The 16,687-nt window shown below is 41.8% G+C and overlaps 1 protein-coding gene across 2 annotated transcripts; it reads left to right on the top strand.

Moving 5' to 3' along the window:
• The first annotated feature begins 533 nt into the window (after positions 1–533).
• Positions 534–16,406, top strand: PRNP (prion protein). Of its 2 annotated transcripts, none has more exons than XM_033185731.1 (2): positions 534–947; positions 14,045–16,406. In XM_033185731.1, the coding sequence occupies exon 2, from the start codon at positions 14,055–14,057 to the stop codon at positions 14,790–14,792; it is 738 nt and encodes a 245-aa protein (XP_033041622.1). In that variant the 5' UTR covers positions 534–947; positions 14,045–14,054; the 3' UTR covers positions 14,793–16,406. The 2 variants fall into 2 exon arrangements, with proteins under 2 accessions (XP_033041622.1, XP_033041623.1); XM_033185732.1 differs by having other exon boundaries at positions 594–943.
• Positions 16,407–16,687: the final 281 nt, after the last annotated feature.

The following is a 16,687-nucleotide window of genomic DNA, read 5'->3' as shown; positions in this document are numbered from 1 at the left end:
GCTTCCTAAACCTCTCACCCAAAAGAGGAGACTAGATGTCCTATTTTCCCCAGGGCAGGCCTAGTTTATGCCCATTTCACTCCTAAAATTGTCCAATTTGGGTTATAATTTATAAAATCCCCTCCCTCTAACTCCTGTCCTTCCATCACTTCATCCCTCGCCCTCCTTTAAAATGAGACAAACCTTTCTCTAAGTTGTCAGCAGGAATCCTGGGCAAGAACACACCACCCTGTTTCATAGAATATATCTCAGGTAATGTGCAAAGAGGGGTTTTTAAACAGAGTGCATTTTTCTCATTTGTTAATATCACCACCTAAATAACCTCTTGCCTAGAATAAGGAGTAGAAAGTGAATGAACGAAGGAACAGGTGATGGTCAGTGTCCTTTCTACGCCTCAAAATTAAAGAGTTTATGTGAAAATTCATAAATATTAATCTCAATCCAGAGTAAGCAAAATTTTTGTTTTCCTCTTTAGAAATTTCTGGTTGCAAAAGTTCCAGAAATTTCTTCCTCATTCCCGAGACTTTCATTTTCTCGAGTTCTCTATTATGTAACGGGGAGCTGGAGCTTTGGGCCGAATTTCCAATTAAAGATGATTTTTACAGTCAATGAGCCACGTCAGGGAGCGATGGCACCCGCAGGCGGTATCAACTGATGCAAGTGTTCAAGCGAATCTCAACTCTTTTTTTCTGGTGACTCATTCCCGGCCCTGCTTGGCAGCGCTGCACCCTTTAACTTAAACCTCTGCCGGCCGCCCGCCGTGGGCACCGAGTGTGCGCCGGGCCGCGCTACAATTGGTCCCTGCGCCGACCTCCGCCCGCGAGCGCCGCCGCCTCCCTTCCCCGCCCCGCGTCCCTCCCCCTCGGCTCCGAGCGTCGCCTGCCCTCCGCGCCAGTCGCTGACAGCCGCGGCGCCGCGAGCTTCTCCTCTCCTCGCGACCGAGGCAGGTAAACACCCGGGGTGGGGGAAACTCGGGCGGGGGCAGGGGAGCTGCGGGGGCCGAGTGAGGACCCCGGGCCTCGGGTCCCAGGCACAAGGATGCCCGGCCGGGCAGGGTCCGAACCCCAGTGAGGAGGGGCCGGGGGCTGCCCCGCGGGCGCGTGACGCGTCTCGGGCCTGCCCGGGTGCGCTGGTCTCGGCTCGGGTGAGGCGGCTCGGCTTCACTTTTCGGGTTAGGAAAGCTCCCTTTACTCCGCGTGGGGGCTGGGGGAGCTGGCGGAGCCCCGTGGGGAAGTCGGTGGCGCCGGGGTGTCTCAGCCCCCTTGCACCCCTTGTGGGTCCGGCCCAGCGGGCGATCGCCGGCGGCCAGGGAACTCCGAGAGGGCGGCCAGCGGGCTCCGCAGGGCGCGGGGCGAGGAGGGGCGCCTGGGGGCCGCGGGGCTCGCGCTCTCCGCCCGTTGGCCGCCCCTCGGAGGCCGGGATCGGGGCCCGGGACGCCCCTCGGCAAGGCCTGGCGCTTCCGCGATGCCCAGAGGGTGCTTGGGGGGATGGAAAGAGGGACGCCCGCCGGGGGAGTTCCGGGGCGCCTCGGTCCCTCCCGCCGCAGCCGCAGCGCTCCTCCCGGGAGGCGGCCCCGCCCTTCATCCTCGCGACCGCAGCTTCTCCGAGGGAGGCCGCAGCCGTGCGGCCGTAGCCACCGCCGCCACCGCCTGAGGAAGGGGCCCACGCGGGCGGGCGGGGGCGGGGCCTCGGGCCTCGGCGGGGGCGGGGTCCAGGGAGGCCCCACCCTCTGTTCGCCCGTGGCGGGGAGAGAGGAGCTGCAGGTCTGCGGCCTGGCCCCAGGTGCGACGGCGGGACCCCAGCTTGACCAGTCGTATTCCTCCCAGACCCCTGGAGGGAGAACACTGGTCATGGGGGGCTCCAAGGAACAACCAGCCTCGAAGGATGACCCTTGAGTCACTGGCCTTTCCACCTGTGCAGCAGGCGCCTTCGCGTTTCGTTATTAAACAATGGGGAGAAATCCATGTTTACTGTACTTTTTAAGGAATTTTTTGCTCTTCTCTTTGTAGTGGCTGTAGGAAATAGATTTTTTTTTTAACCTCGTAATTCCACCACCGTCACATCCATCTTCTCCATCGCAAGGCCACAGCTCCCTGTTTTTGTTTCCTAGCCTCCAGATTCTCACACAACACAGTGCAGTTTCACTGCCATAATGCTGAGAATCTTCATGGCTGCGTTATTTTCTTGTTCTTAGATCATCACGGTTTAATTAGTAGTTCCCCATAGGCAGAACATTTGAGATGTTTCCCGTTTCCTTAGGAAAAAACTCCTGGTAGAAAAGGATTAAGGATTTTTACAAATATAATTGTCAAAAACATAAGAACAGGAAATTGGGTGAATATGTTAAACCTCTGAAAAAATCAACGACGCTCTTAGATTTGTAGAAGAGAGGAAAAAATCACCAGTGGAAAGAACAATTTTACTTACACAAGCACTGAGAAGGTCTTACAGTGAAAAAAAGCTAACCAGTAAGGGGAAAAGCAGGCAGAGAGGGGTAGGATGTGATTTGTATGTTATTTGTATCTAACACAAATCTTCCACACTGAAAGGAAAATATTAAGATTATAATAGATAAATGACAAAATGATGAATAATTTACACAATAAAATGCAAATTAGAGCATGTTTGGGTTATCATTTTACATTTATTAAAATAACAAAAATAATTAATAGTAACAGCAACCCTTACTGGAAGGTTGCCCAAAACTTGGCATTTTCAAGTGTCCGGGGAGGTGGCAGGGCTTTGAGGTCACAAAGATGGTTCTACAGTCAATTTTGTGACTTTGGACAGGCTACCTAATTTCCTGATCCTCCTTTTGTCCATTCATAGAATGGAGGAAATGATAGCTACTTTCTGCGTCTGTATGTATGCGTTATTTGGAGCATTTTGACCCAGTACAAACCTTTTGTAAAGCAATCTGGTGATGCATTAAGAAGTTGGAAGCTGTGACCTAGAAACCCCACTCCTGAGAATTTACCTGCAATGGAAGAAGCAAACAAAAAAAAACAGGCACATATTCCCAGCAGAATGATCTAAAATTAGAACAGCTGGAAAACAGTCTAAATGTATAACACCAGGGCAGTAGCTAAGAAAATTATGACAGATAAACTGAAATAAACATTACGTAACCATCAAAAATCATGATTTTGGAGCCTATGATATGTGGGGAAAAACTGGTAAGTAAAAAAGTGGGTTACTAAACTGCACCTGCTTACTCTAACGTGAACGCATATGTGAAAAATCTGAAAGAAAAAGCATAGAAAATGGACGTTTTCATTGAAATTATAGGTGATCTTAATTTTCTTTTGGTGAATATGTTGCTATCACTAAATAAGGACATTTAAAAAATAGTTCAACAGGTTTTAATTTTTTAAATGAAATGGACCCACAGTTTTCTGTGTGTAAGAGAAAGGAGAGATTGTTATATTTGCTACTTAGAATAAAAGATTTTTAGCCAACCTTGTTTCCTTTTTCAAATATTGTTCCATTTTTTAGTTGATTAATGATTTAGTAATTTGTATATTGGGTTTTTTTTTAAGAATCAGTTCTTAGATTCATTTATCAATTCTAGTTTTTTGCTGTCGTTGTTTTTAAGGACTCCTGAATATTTTTCAAAACTGAACAATTTCAGCCATGTCTAAGTTTTCTGTCTTCCTGGAGGCACAAATCTAGTTTAGCTGAGCCACAACAGATTGTACATATCCTGCAGAACCTCTGTGGTCTTAGGAAAGACAGGTTGAAAGTCACCAACTGTCACAGAAAATGAGGGTCAGGAAAGGCTGTGATCACAGGCTGTTGATCCAGAGGCCATTTGGGTCCATCTGTGTAACTCACACCTCACTGCATCATCATTTCTTGTAAAATCAGTTTAATTTTGCAGAGAAATGGCCACAGATTTTTAGAATTATTCTGAATTATGTAAGGGTGCAGCCATTTTAAAAATAATATCATGAAATAACAATAATAACATAACAGAAGTTTCTGCACCACATTGACCCTGAACATGGCTCTCAACCAACTGGCCAACCCAAGGTAAAAGATTCTCTGAACTTCAGTTTTAACTTACTTTGTCCATTCTCCCTTTTCAGATCTTATTTCTTCTTCCAAGGCAACTATATCCGCTGTGAACTGCTGCATATTAAACATTCAAAACATGTCTATATCTAACCCAGTGATGGCAACAGCATTATAAAATAAGTGAATTGTGTGTGCAGCAATTCTCACGGCTGGGAGAATTTTTTTTCTCAATGTACTAACCAGTCCTTTTTCTCCAACTGCATTCTACTTAAACTGTTACAGTATTGTGTGATCACTTTAAGGGAAGTAACCCTTCAATGAAAAGCATTATAAATGTTGAAGATTAGACCCCTGAGACCTAGCAGTGAAGCCTGATCGCGGGTGCCAATTCCCTGAGAAGCTTTTATAGATTCCCAAAGCCTGTCTCCCATCGCTAGGCACTCTCTGACTGGCTTGGGATGGGTTCCAGCAATGTTGTTTTTTAAAAGCTCCCCAGGTAATTTTGATGATGGACCAGGTTGGGGACCCTTTGCTCTATTCAGTTTGTGGCCTCTGGGTGCCAGTGAGAAACCGCTACCCCCAATTTTTGTGCAAAATTTTTTTTCAGCTTACATCAAGTTCTTTATGGACCTCAAAAAAATTAAAATATAGCAAGGGAATTTACTTAGCTCAGAAAAGACAAGGGACACTATGGGGTGAAGGTGGGGGACTGTTGGACATTTGCCCCTTCCCAATGTAACTAATTAAGCTTCAAGTTGTAATGTGTTATATGGGCTGGAAGGCTTTGGCGGCTACATTTGGATCTCAGCTCCAACACCTTGGGCTGTTACAACCTTGGGATAAGTTCTTACCAGCTCTGACTCTCACTCCCCATCTATAAATGGGAATAAGATGAATGGGGTAATTTATGGATGTTTTTGTACCCTCTCTCTAGTTCCATTGTTTTGCCATTCTGCTCATGCATCAGTGCCATGTGATCTTATTGTAGCTTTGCACTCTGACACCTGGCAGGTCAAGTGCACCCTGGATTATCTTCTCATTAAAAGTTTTCTTCAGTCTTTTGAGTTTTGAGTATAATTTCATAATGTCTTTTAAAATCCCTTTTGAATTCTTTTTCAAATTTATTTATTTTTTAATTTGACAGATAAGATTATATGTACTGTGTACAAAATTAGAAAGAGAGCTTTTCCTCTAAGATCCGAAACAAGACAAATGAATGTTCACACACACCAGTTCTGTTCAACATATGGTACTGGAAGTTCTAGCCAGGACGGTTAGACAAGAGAAGGAAATAAAGAACATCCAAATTTGAAAGGAAAAAGTTAAATTGCTCCTATTTGGAGATGACATGATTTTATACTTATAAAACCATAAAGACTCCACCAGAAAACTATTAGAACTAATAAATTTAGTAAAGTTGCAGGATACAAAATTAACATACAAAATTCAGTAGTGTTTCTATATGCCAATAGTGAACTATCTGGAAAGAAATAAAGATAAAGTTCCATTTACAACAGCTACAAAATAAAATATTTCAGAATAAATTTAGCCAAGAAGGTGAAAGATCTCTACACTGAAAACTATAAAACACCGATGAAAGAAATTGAAGGAGACACAAATAGAAAGATAGAATGTGCTCATGGGGGAATAATTAATATTGTTAAAATGTCCATACTACCCAAAGTGGTCTACAGATTCAATAGAATCCCTATCAGAATACCAATGACATTCTTCACAGAAATAGAAAAAACAATCCTAAAATTCAGTGAAGTTGGCATCCTTGTCTCATTTCAGATCTAAGAGGAAAAGCTCTCAATTTTTCACCATTAAGTATGATGTTAGCTGTGACCTTGTCCTATGTGGCCTTTATTGTGTTGAGGTACAATCCTTCTATACCTAATTCATTGAGAGTTTTTATCATGAAAGAATGTTGAATTCTGTCACACGCTTTTTCTGCATCTATTGAAATGATAGTATGGTTATTGTCTCATTCTGTTACTGAGATGTATCACACTTATTGATTTGTGTATGTTGAACCATCCTTGCATCCCTGGGATGAGTCCCACTTTATCATAGTAAATGATCTTTTTAATGAGCTGTTGAATTTGCTTTGCTAGAATTTTGTTAAGAATTTTTGCACCTATGTTCATCAGGGATATTGGCCTATACTACCATTTTCGTGTATATTTTTGTGGGACTTTGACATCAGGATAATGCTGGTTTCTCCTGTTATTAATTTCTAATTTTATACCATCATGCTTAGAAAAGAAACTTGATACGATTTCAGTCTAATTAAGTTTGTTAAGACTTGTTTTATGGCCTAACATATGATCTATCCTGGAGAATGCTCCATGTGCTGTTGAGAAGAATGTGTGTTCTGCAGCTGTTGGATGGAATGTCCTGTATTTGTCTGTTTAGATGCACTTGGTTTAAGTGAAGTGTAAGTCTGATGCTTCCTTATTTATTTTCTTTCTAAATCATGTGTCCAAAAATCTAAGAGATCCAAAGCAAACAAGGGGTTATAAAATTACCTTTGAATGCTGACTGAAATTGTGTTTACTTTATGGATTATTTGCTGGTGACTTGGTATCTTTCAATAACTTGGTATCTTTCAGAACAAAAAAAAGTTGTATGTCTTTCTCTTTTTCCAGTCTTCTTTTATGTCTCAGTAAAATTTTGTAGCTTTCCTACTATTTATTTTCAGGTTAAATCCTAGATATTTTCAATTTTTACTGCCATTGTGGATGAATATTTTTCTCTATGAAATGTTTAACTGCAACTGATTTAGGGACTCACTGAGTTTTGATTTGTTGATTTGAAAAACTACCACCCTGTTAAGCTCACATATTTATTCTAAGACATTTTTTTGAGATTTTCCTGAATTTTCAAAGTAAAAAAATTATACCTAGATGAATTTATAGAACAACCTAATAGCATAAAAGCAATAGATTATGGTTCACCACATTAATGGGAATGCCTTTCCTCTTAAAATTGTGATATTTTGGGCTTTGTGTTTGTGACAGCATTTCTCTATGATGGAAAGAGACTATCCTTCCAGTTCTATAGAAACATTTTTAAAATAGCTTAAATTTTCAAAAATTTAGGAGTGATACTGATTTTCATTGAAAACTTTTCAACATCTGAAGAAAATCCTTTTTTCTTCCTAACCTATTAATAGAGTTCCTGATTTTCAACCAGTCTTGTATTCCTAAAATAATCCATATTGGTCATAATGTATTCTTCTTTTACTAAACTGTTAAAATAAGTTGGGTGCTATTTTTTTGGATTTTGGCACCTGTGTGAGAGGAGGGTACCATGGCAGGGTGGCTCAGTGTGCCCACCTGCATACTAGCATTTGAATCTTGGCCCTTTATCCCATTGGCTCTAAATACTGCATCTCAGGTGAAGATGCCCAAATGTTTATCTCTACTGAGTTACAGATTCCTATAACAATTGCCTGAATTGATACTCCCACTTGGATGTCTCATATATGTGGCAAAGTTTACATGTCCATACTGAAACTCTTGGTTTTCTTTCCCAAGCATGACCCTCCACCAGTTTGTCCTATTTCAGTAGATGGCATCACCGCCATCTCCCTGGTTACGGAAGCCCCAGGCCCGGGCAACTCTCACTCCTCCATCCACTCAACCAGCAAGTCTTACTGGCTCTTTCTGTAAAATATGTCTCATTTATTCACAGCCTGCCAGCTGCATGGACTGCATCCCAGGCCACGCCACCGTCTTCCTGCAGTAGTTTCTTAACTGGCGTCTCCATTCCCTTTCTTGTCCCACTAAATTTTCTTCTATTTAAGAAAAAATGTTTTGTAGACATGGGTTTTCGCCATGTTGTCCAGGCTGGTCTCGAACTCCTAGGCTCAAGCAATCCTCCTGTCTGAGCTTCCCAAAGTGCTGGGATTATAGGCCTGAGGTGAGCTTTAAAAAAAACAATTTTATGATGTTACTGTCCTACTAAGACCCTTTAATGGCTCCCCACTGCTTTCAGAAGAAGATAGACATTTCTCTCTATGGCCCATGAGGCCCTCATGATCTGACCCTCACCACCTCCCTAGTCTCAGCAGTCCACCTGCCGCTGTCTCATGGGGCTCCACAGATTTGATCTCCTTTTTGGTTCTTAAGCCCACCAAGCTAAGTATCTTATTCCAAACTGTGTCCTCAGCCCCTAGCACAATTCTTGACCCTTAGAATTCTGACACTTAAAGTATGTGTTAAGCTAATCAGTAAATTATTGTGCCAGGCATGGTGGCACAATAATGTGTTGTGGGTCACCTATATATAGCTGTGGCTCACACTTATAATCCCAGCACTTTGGGAGGCTGAGGCATGCAGACTGGTTGAACCCCCAGGAGTTCGAGACCAGCCTGGGCAACATGGCGAGACCCCATCACTACTAAAAATACAAAAAAATAACCGAGCTTGGTGGCACATACCTGTGGTCCCAGCTACTCAGGAGGTTCACTTGAGCCCATTGGGTGGAGGTTGCAGAGAGCTGAGATCATGCCACTATACTTTGGCCTGGGTGAGCCCCTGTCTAAAAAAATTTAAAAGGTTATGTTACTGTAAGTGTTATATTACAGTGTATAATTTTTGACAGCTTTTTTTCTCCATTTCTTCTATGGTTATTGGTCAGTTCTAGTCTTCTATTTTTTTTTAAGCTGACACATACTGATTGGGCATGGTGACTCACACCTGTAGTCTTAGCACTTTGGGAGGCCAAGGCGGGAAGATCTCTTGAGCCCAGAAGTTTGAGACAAGCCTGGGCAACATAGCAAGACCCCATCTCTATCAGAAAAGAAACAACAACAACAAAAAGAAACTGGCACATACTAGTTATTCCATAAATATTTGTTAAATGAATTAATTCTAAAGTTGATTTTTATAATTTATATCTTAACAGAAAGACAATCCATTTCGGAAATATTTTTATTCATTAAGGAAAGTTGTATATAGTAATTTATTATCCTTTTAAAGCATTCTCTAAAGCTATTTCCCCTTATAGAGATGTTTTCTAGTGGTGTGTGTGTGTGTGTTGCATTTTCAAATAACTCTTAATTTTATTTAGAAATTCCACATTTTTCTGGGTTTTATTTATTAAATTCGATTTTCATCTCTATTAATTTATAACTATGACAGTTTATTTTGAAGTTTTCTGTTTTCTTCTTTTTGAGTTGAATAATCATTTACTTTATTTCACTTCTTCTATTCAGTTGTATTATCCACGTTCCTCTGATAGCCATGTAGGTTCCAAATCCTCACATTTTTCAACTTCCTTAAAAAATTTTTTTTGTGCTATCCTGATAAGCATGAATGTTATATCATTTTTGTTTCATTTTTATTATATTCTTAATGATTTTGATTATCTTTTTCTATCCTTTTAGATTTCTCTCTTAGGTAAATTATCAGTTATATCTTTTGACCATTTTTTCTGTTGGAATTACTGTCTCTTACTGCTCTGTTAGAATTCCTTGTAAGTTCTAGAAATGAATCCTCTGTTGATTTTAAGTCCCTTTTACCATTGTGTATTCTTTCTATTAACTTTGTCCAGAGTCAGCTTTATCGTGTTGAATAAGAATCTTTAAATTTTAATTTTTTTTCATTTTTAAGTTCAAGGGCACAAGTGCAGGTTTGTTACATAGGTAAACCTGTGTCATGGGGGTTTGTCATACAGATAATTTCATCACTCAGGTACTAAGCCTAGTACCCATTAGTTATTTTTCCTGATCCTCTCCCTCCCCCAACCCTCCGATAGGCCTTGGTGTGTGTTGTTCCTCTCCGTGTGTCCATGTGTTCTCATCATTTAGCTCCCACTTATAAATGAGAACATGTAGAATTTGGTTTTCTGTTCCTGTGTCAGTTTGCTAAGGATAACGGCTTCCAGTTCCATCCACATCCCTGCAAAGAACATGATCTCATTCTCTTCTGGGGCTGCATAGTATTCGATGGCATATATGTACCATATTTTCATTATCCAGTCTATCATTGATGGGCATTTAGGTTGATTCCACGTCTTTGCTATTGTGGATAGTGTTGCAATGAACATATACGTGTATGTGTCTTTGTAATAGAATGATTTATATTCCTTTGGGTATATACCTAGTAATGGGATTGCTGGGTCGAATGGTATTTCCGTCTTTAGGTTTTTGAGGATGTAATCAAATTCATCAATTATTTGCCTTATGGTTTGTGCTTTTTGTTTAAAAAGTTCTTCCCCCATTCGTCCTTCAGGTCACAAAGATATTTGCCAATATTTTCCTCTTCTAGTGCCATACTTGTACCTTTCACATGTAAGTCTTAGATCCATCTAGAGTTCACTTTTGTATGTAGTTAGGGACCTAGTTTTCTTTTTCTTGTTTCCCAGAAGCATGAAACCTTCCTTCTTTATTGATTTGTGGTGCCCACGTCAGCACACATCAAGTCCCTGCTAAAGTGTATCTACGTGGGTTTCTCTCTCAACTTGCTTTTCTGTTTCCTTTGGTCTCTCCATCTATTCCTGAGTTTTACTGTCCAGTCTTCATCACTGTGGTTTTGTAGTGATTTCGTGTCTGCTTTGGCAGATTCCCTCCTCTTTACACCTTTTTTGTTTTAAGTTGACCTTGTTATTCATGGACATTTTCTTCCCCATATAAGTTTACTGAACTTCTTAAAAAATCCACCTGGAATTTTAACTGGCATTTTATTGAAACTACCAGTACAGGCCGGGCATGGTGGCTCATGCCTGTAATCCCAGCACTTTGGGAGGCCAAGGCGGGCGGATCACCTGAGGTTGGGAGTTCAAGACCAGCCTGACCAACATGGAGAAACCCTGTCTCTACTAAAAATAGAAAATGAGCCGGGTGTGGTGGCACATGCCTGTAATCCCAGCTACTAGGGAGGCTGAGGCAGGAGAATCACTTGAACCCAGGAGGCGGAGGTTGCAGTGAGCTGAGATCGTGCCATTGCACTCCCGCCTGGGCAACAAGAGCAAAACTCCATCTCAAAAAAAAAAAAAAAAATTAAACTACCAGTACATTTGAGGATAATGGACATCTTTATAATACTGAGTTATTACAATCAAGACCATGGAATGCCTCTCCATTTTTTCAGATCATCTTCTATGTTCTCTGTATTAGAGTTAAAATTCTTCGCCCGTCGGAAGTCTTTTCTTAGTTAAGTCAGTTCCTAGACACTTTACAGTTTGGTTGTTACTTTGAATATATTTTCTTCTGGTCAGTTATTAATAGTATAGAGGAATGCTGTTGATTTTTGTAGGCTGACCTTCAGTCCCATAACCTTGCACTCTAGCGTTGGTTCTCATGGTACCCCTGTTATTCTGTTGGATTTTCTATGGGCATGATCACACTAATTGCAAATACTGTCAGCCAGAGCACTTTTCTTGCCATTCTTATACCTGTTACTTCTATTGCATATGGCCTTGGACAGCACCTTGAGTCCCATGACAATGGATGTCCCTGTTGTGTTTCTGAGTGTATTCTTAGTGTTCTTCTTAGTAATAAACAGGTATTGACTATTACCATATACTTAATAGGATATCTTAAAATATGCCAGAGGACTAGGCCACTACCTGACTCGTGACAGAGAGTATCTTAGATGAATAGGCCTCCAGACATGCCAGTGTCCTTTCTCACCACCCATCTCCACTCCAGAGTTGTCTGGCCCCACCCACCTTCTGTGCCTGGTTCTTCTCCTCTGAGCTTCTCTCACTATGCCATGTCCTCGCCTGTTCAGGTATATCTAAGAGCTCATAGATCCTTAACTCTTACAGCTTTAAATGAGGCACGTTCAAAGCCCAACTCAGTGTCATTCCCTGCAGTCTCCTCTTTCTCCCATCTTGCCCATTTCAGGTAATATCTCCAGCCAGCCAGAGTCTACTGGAGTAGCTGGCACATAAAATAAATACTTGTTTAACTGAATTAAAAATATTAGCTGGCCATTGTCAAAAATACCATTTTGTACATTTATAAATATGGTTCTCTTTGTGTATCCATTATAAATATTTAATATTTAGTTTGATTATTCCTTATGCTTTATAACATGTGTTTTCCCACTCATTCATTTGTCCAGCATTTATTTTGCAAGTCTATGGGTCAAGTGCTGTGTCTAGGAACATTGCTGTGAACAAAACCAAACCCCGCCCTCAAGGAGCCTGTACTCCCGTGGAGAATGTGAACAATAAGCACACAATAAATAACATAATATCTCAAGTAGCTGTAACTGCTCCAGAGAATAACGAAGCTGGGAAAGGGGGTGGGCTGGGGGTGCTATTTTAGGTAGAGTGATGGGAAGAGCCCCACTGAGCAAACTTGAGCCACATGAGTAGCTGGAAGAAAAGCCTTCTAGGCCCAGAGAACAGCAAGGGCAACAGCCCTGAGACAGGACGTGCTTGTCAGGTTTGAGGGGCAATAGGAGGCCTGGACCAGGTCACGTGGGGCCCAGCCAGCATGGCCACGACCTTGTGTTTTATCCAGAGTACAAAGGAGCCTCACTGAGGGACAAGGGAAGTGGCACGATGTGACCCGCATATTAAGAGGAGAGCACTCAAAGGCAGCCAGGGGAGGAGCAGGTAGGCTGGTTGGGAGGCTGTTGAAGGAATCAGGTGAGAAATGATGGAGGCACTGAATAAGATGGTCATGTTGGAAAATGTGAGAAGCCGAGGTGCTTAGGATTGATTTTCAAGGTAGAGCTGCTGAGATTTGCTGATAAATCCAGTGTATGCTGTGAGAGAGAAAATTCAGTCACTCTAGAGCTTTGGCTGGATTTGTCACCCATTGGAGTGAATGGAGAAAGTGCTGACATAAAAGCCCTTTAGATTGAACGTTACTGACTGAGGGGATGGTGCCCCAGTTTGATTTCCTGGGGTGTGTGAGTAGCAGGGAGGCCAAGAGCTGGGCCTCATGAGATCATGGGAACTACATCAAGGAAGCAGGCCTGCAAAGAACCTGCCCCACAGACCCCCACCTAAAAGAGCCTCCAAAAACCCTAACTGGCATGACCAACTCTGCTTGTAACTTTCAAATATATTTTGATTTGCTTATGACCACCAAGGCAAAACTTCCCATTTCAATAATATTAGTAGAAACATAAACAGGATGTTAATTTATTTATTTGATAATTCTTTTTACGAATATTATCCAATTCAGTCATTAGCCCTGAAGGAGATGAAAAATAATTTTCTAATTTTTAAAAGAATTTGCAGCTAATTGGGTGATAGTTAAAGGTAAGGGGTTTCTGAGTTCACAAAAATGTTCTAAAATTGACAACAGTTATGGTTGCACATTTCATTAAATGTCCTAAAAACCATTGAACTGTACATGGTATATGGTGGATTATATGGTATGTGAATTATATCTCAACAAGCTAGGTGTTGTTTTTTTAAAAAATAAAAATAAAAAAGGGGAAAGAGAGAGGGAAAAAAATTGCAGATCATCCCAGCACTGAGGACAAGACTAACTTCAGTGTTACAGTATATGCCATTTACAGTATATGCCATTTTAGGTTTTATGGCACACAGTGATGATTTGGAGCCTATGATTTGACCTACGGTATAGCAGGTACTATTTAGCAATCATTTTACTATTGTCATAGGTCTCTGCTCTGGGAGCTAAGTACCCAGGGTAAATGAGATCTTTAATTTGAAAAGAGATTTTTAATTTGAAGAATGTACATTCTCCAAAGGATCATAAACTGTCATTCTGGATGTTTGATTTGTTTGTTGTTTTGGTACAAAAATTAGAAGAAAATAAATCACTCATAAAATATTAAATAATGAACTAAAGCTCATTCATCAAGTCCATAACTTAGGGTCAGATTTGTCCTTGGAGCAGGAGAAAGAGTTGTGTTCACGCTTTTCTTACCTTTGCTTTTGTCCTAAGTGCTTCAGAGAAGTACAGGGCGGGAACAGCGTTTCACTTGAGCAACTGATGCCATTGCTATGCACTCATTCATTATGCACCAAACATTTAGTAGTTTCAACATAAATATGGGACTCTGATATTCTCCTCTTCATTTTACAGAACAGTCATCATGGCGAACCTTGGCTGCTGGATGCTGGTTCTCTTTGTGGCCACATGGAGTGACCTGGGCCTCTGCAAGAAGCGCCCGAAGCCTGGAGGATGGAACACTGGAGGCAGCCGATACCCGGGGCAGGGCAGCCCTGGAGGCAACCGCTACCCACCCCAGGGTGGTGGTGGCTGGGGGCAGCCTCATGGTGGCGGCTGGGGGCAGCCTCATGGTGGCGGCTGGGGACAGCCTCATGGTGGTGGCTGGGGTCAAGGAGGTGGCACCCACAGTCAGTGGAACAAGCCCAGTAAGCCAAAAACCAGCATGAAGCACATGGCTGGTGCTGCAGCAGCTGGGGCAGTGGTGGGGGGCCTTGGCGGCTACATGCTGGGAAGTGCCATGAGCAGGCCCCTCATACATTTTGGCAATGACTATGAGGACCGTTACTATCGTGAAAACATGTACCGTTACCCCAACCAAGTGTACTACAGGCCCGTGGATCAGTACAGCAACCAGAACAACTTTGTGCACGACTGCGTCAATATCACGATCAAGCAGCACACGGTCACCACCACCACCAAAGGGGAGAACTTCACCGAGACCGACGTTAAGATGATGGAGCGCGTGGTTGAGCAGATGTGTATCACCCAGTATGAGAAGGAATCACAGGCCTATTATCAGAGAGGATCGAGCATGGTCTTCTTCTCCTCCCCGCCTGTGATCCTCCTGATTTCTTTCCTCATCTTCCTGATAGTGGGATGAGGAAGGTCTTCCTGTTTTCACCATCTTTCTAATCTTTTTCCAGGTTGAGGGAGGGGGTATCCATCTGCAGCCCTTTTAGTGGTGGTGTCTCATTCTTGCTTCTCTCTTTGTCCCTGATAGGCTAATCAATACCCTTGGCACTGATGGGCACTGGGAAATATAGAGTAGACCTGAGATGCTAGTCAAGCCCCCTTTGATTGAGTTCATCATGGGCCGTTGCTAATGCCAGGCCAGTAAAAGTATAACAGCAAATCACCATTGGTTAATCTGGACTTATTTTTGGACTTAGTGCAGCAGGTTGAGGCTAAAACAAATCTCAGAACAGTCTCAAATACCTTTGCCTGGATACCTCTGGCTCCTTCAGTGGCTAGAGCTCAGTATACTAATGCCCTGTCTTAGCAGAGCTTTCATAGCTATTTAGAGATATTTTTCATTTTAAGAAAACCCAGCATTTCTGCCAAGTTTGTTAGGAGGCCGCATGATACTCATTCAAAAAAAAATCCTAGAAATTGTTAGCTCTCGGGACACCGGCTTGGCCCACTGGAGCATGAGCTCTGTATCTACAGAGAACTGGGGCAATGTTTTACTTTTCACAGTAAGGGCTACACAGCAGCTGTTCATCAAGAGTAAATATCGGTACAACACTAAACCTCTGGCTAGAGGACATATTCGCAGTGAACATAACTGTAACATATTTGAAAGGCTTCTGGAACTTAAAATCTAATGTTTGGGAATGGTGCTGTTGGAGGCAACCTCCCATTTTTGTTTAAAGGACCTATGCGTGGCATTCCTTTCTTTCAACTATAGGTAATTAAGGCAGCAGAAAAGTAAATTGCCTTGTAGACACTGAAGGCAAATCTCCTTTGTCCATTTACCTAGAAACCAGAATGATTTTGACATACCGGAGAGCTGCAGTTGTGAAAGCACCATCATCATAGAGGATGATGTAATTAAGAAAATGGTCAGTGTGCAAAGAAAAGAACTGCTTGCATTTCTTTATTTCTGTCTTATAATTGTCAAAAACCAGAATTAGGTCAAGTTCATAGCTTCTGTAATTGGCTTTTGAATCAAAGAATAGGGAGACAATCTAAAAAATATCTTATGTTGGAGATGACAGAAATATGATTGATTTGAAGTGGTAAAAGAAATTCTGTTAACATTAATTAAAGTAAAATTATTCCCTGAATTGTTTGATATTGTCACCTAGCAGATATGTATTACTTTTCTGCAATGTTATTATTGGCTTGCACTTTGTGAGTATTCTATGTAAAAATATATATGTATATAAAATATATATTGCATAGGACAGATTTAGGAGTTTTGTTGAGAGCAGTTAACATCTGAACATCTGAAGTGTCTAATGCATTAACTTTTGTAAGGTACTGAATACTTAATATGTGGGAAACCCTTTTGCGTGGTCCTTAGGCTTACAATGTGCACTGAATCGTTTTGTATAAGAATCCAAAGTGGACACCATTAACAGGTCTTTGAAATATGCATGTAATTTATATTTTCTATATTTGTAACTTTGCATGTTCTTGTTTTGTTGTATAAAAAATTTATAAATGTTTAATACCTGACTGAAATTAAACAGGAGCGAAGATGAGCACCACCTCCCATGTCTGCAGTTGTATTTCCTGGTGCTCACCCTGTGCTGGGAACCATTTTGGGGGTTAATCTGAGCCAAGTGGCACTTTCAGTTCTCCCTTCTCAAGTGATGGCTGATGGTTCATGCACCTCCCCCTGTTCCTGCCCTTGTCCTCACTTCCCTGTCACCTACTAGTTCATCTCTGCTGCTTTTGCATTTTCTCCACAAGTATCTATGTGGGCTTAGCACTGGTAAACAGCAAAGGTGCTATTGCAGCAGGAGGAACAGTCTAGGAGCTTTTATCAGT

Source organism: Trachypithecus francoisi, unplaced genomic scaffold (genome assembly GCF_009764315.1).
Source record: "Trachypithecus francoisi isolate TF-2019V2 unplaced genomic scaffold, Tfra_2.0 Lachesis_group21, whole genome shotgun sequence".
Lineage (NCBI taxonomy): Eukaryota > Metazoa > Chordata > Mammalia > Primates > Cercopithecidae > Trachypithecus > Trachypithecus francoisi.
Note: the sequence above shows the minus strand (reverse complement) of the source record. Positions and strands in the feature narration are given on the sequence as shown.

Bases quoted from the DNA above. Each gene is read 5' to 3' on its own strand.
- PRNP (XM_033185731.1), top strand. From the start codon at position 14,055: ATGGCGAACCTTGGCTGCTGGATGCTGGTTCTCTTTGTGGCCACATGG.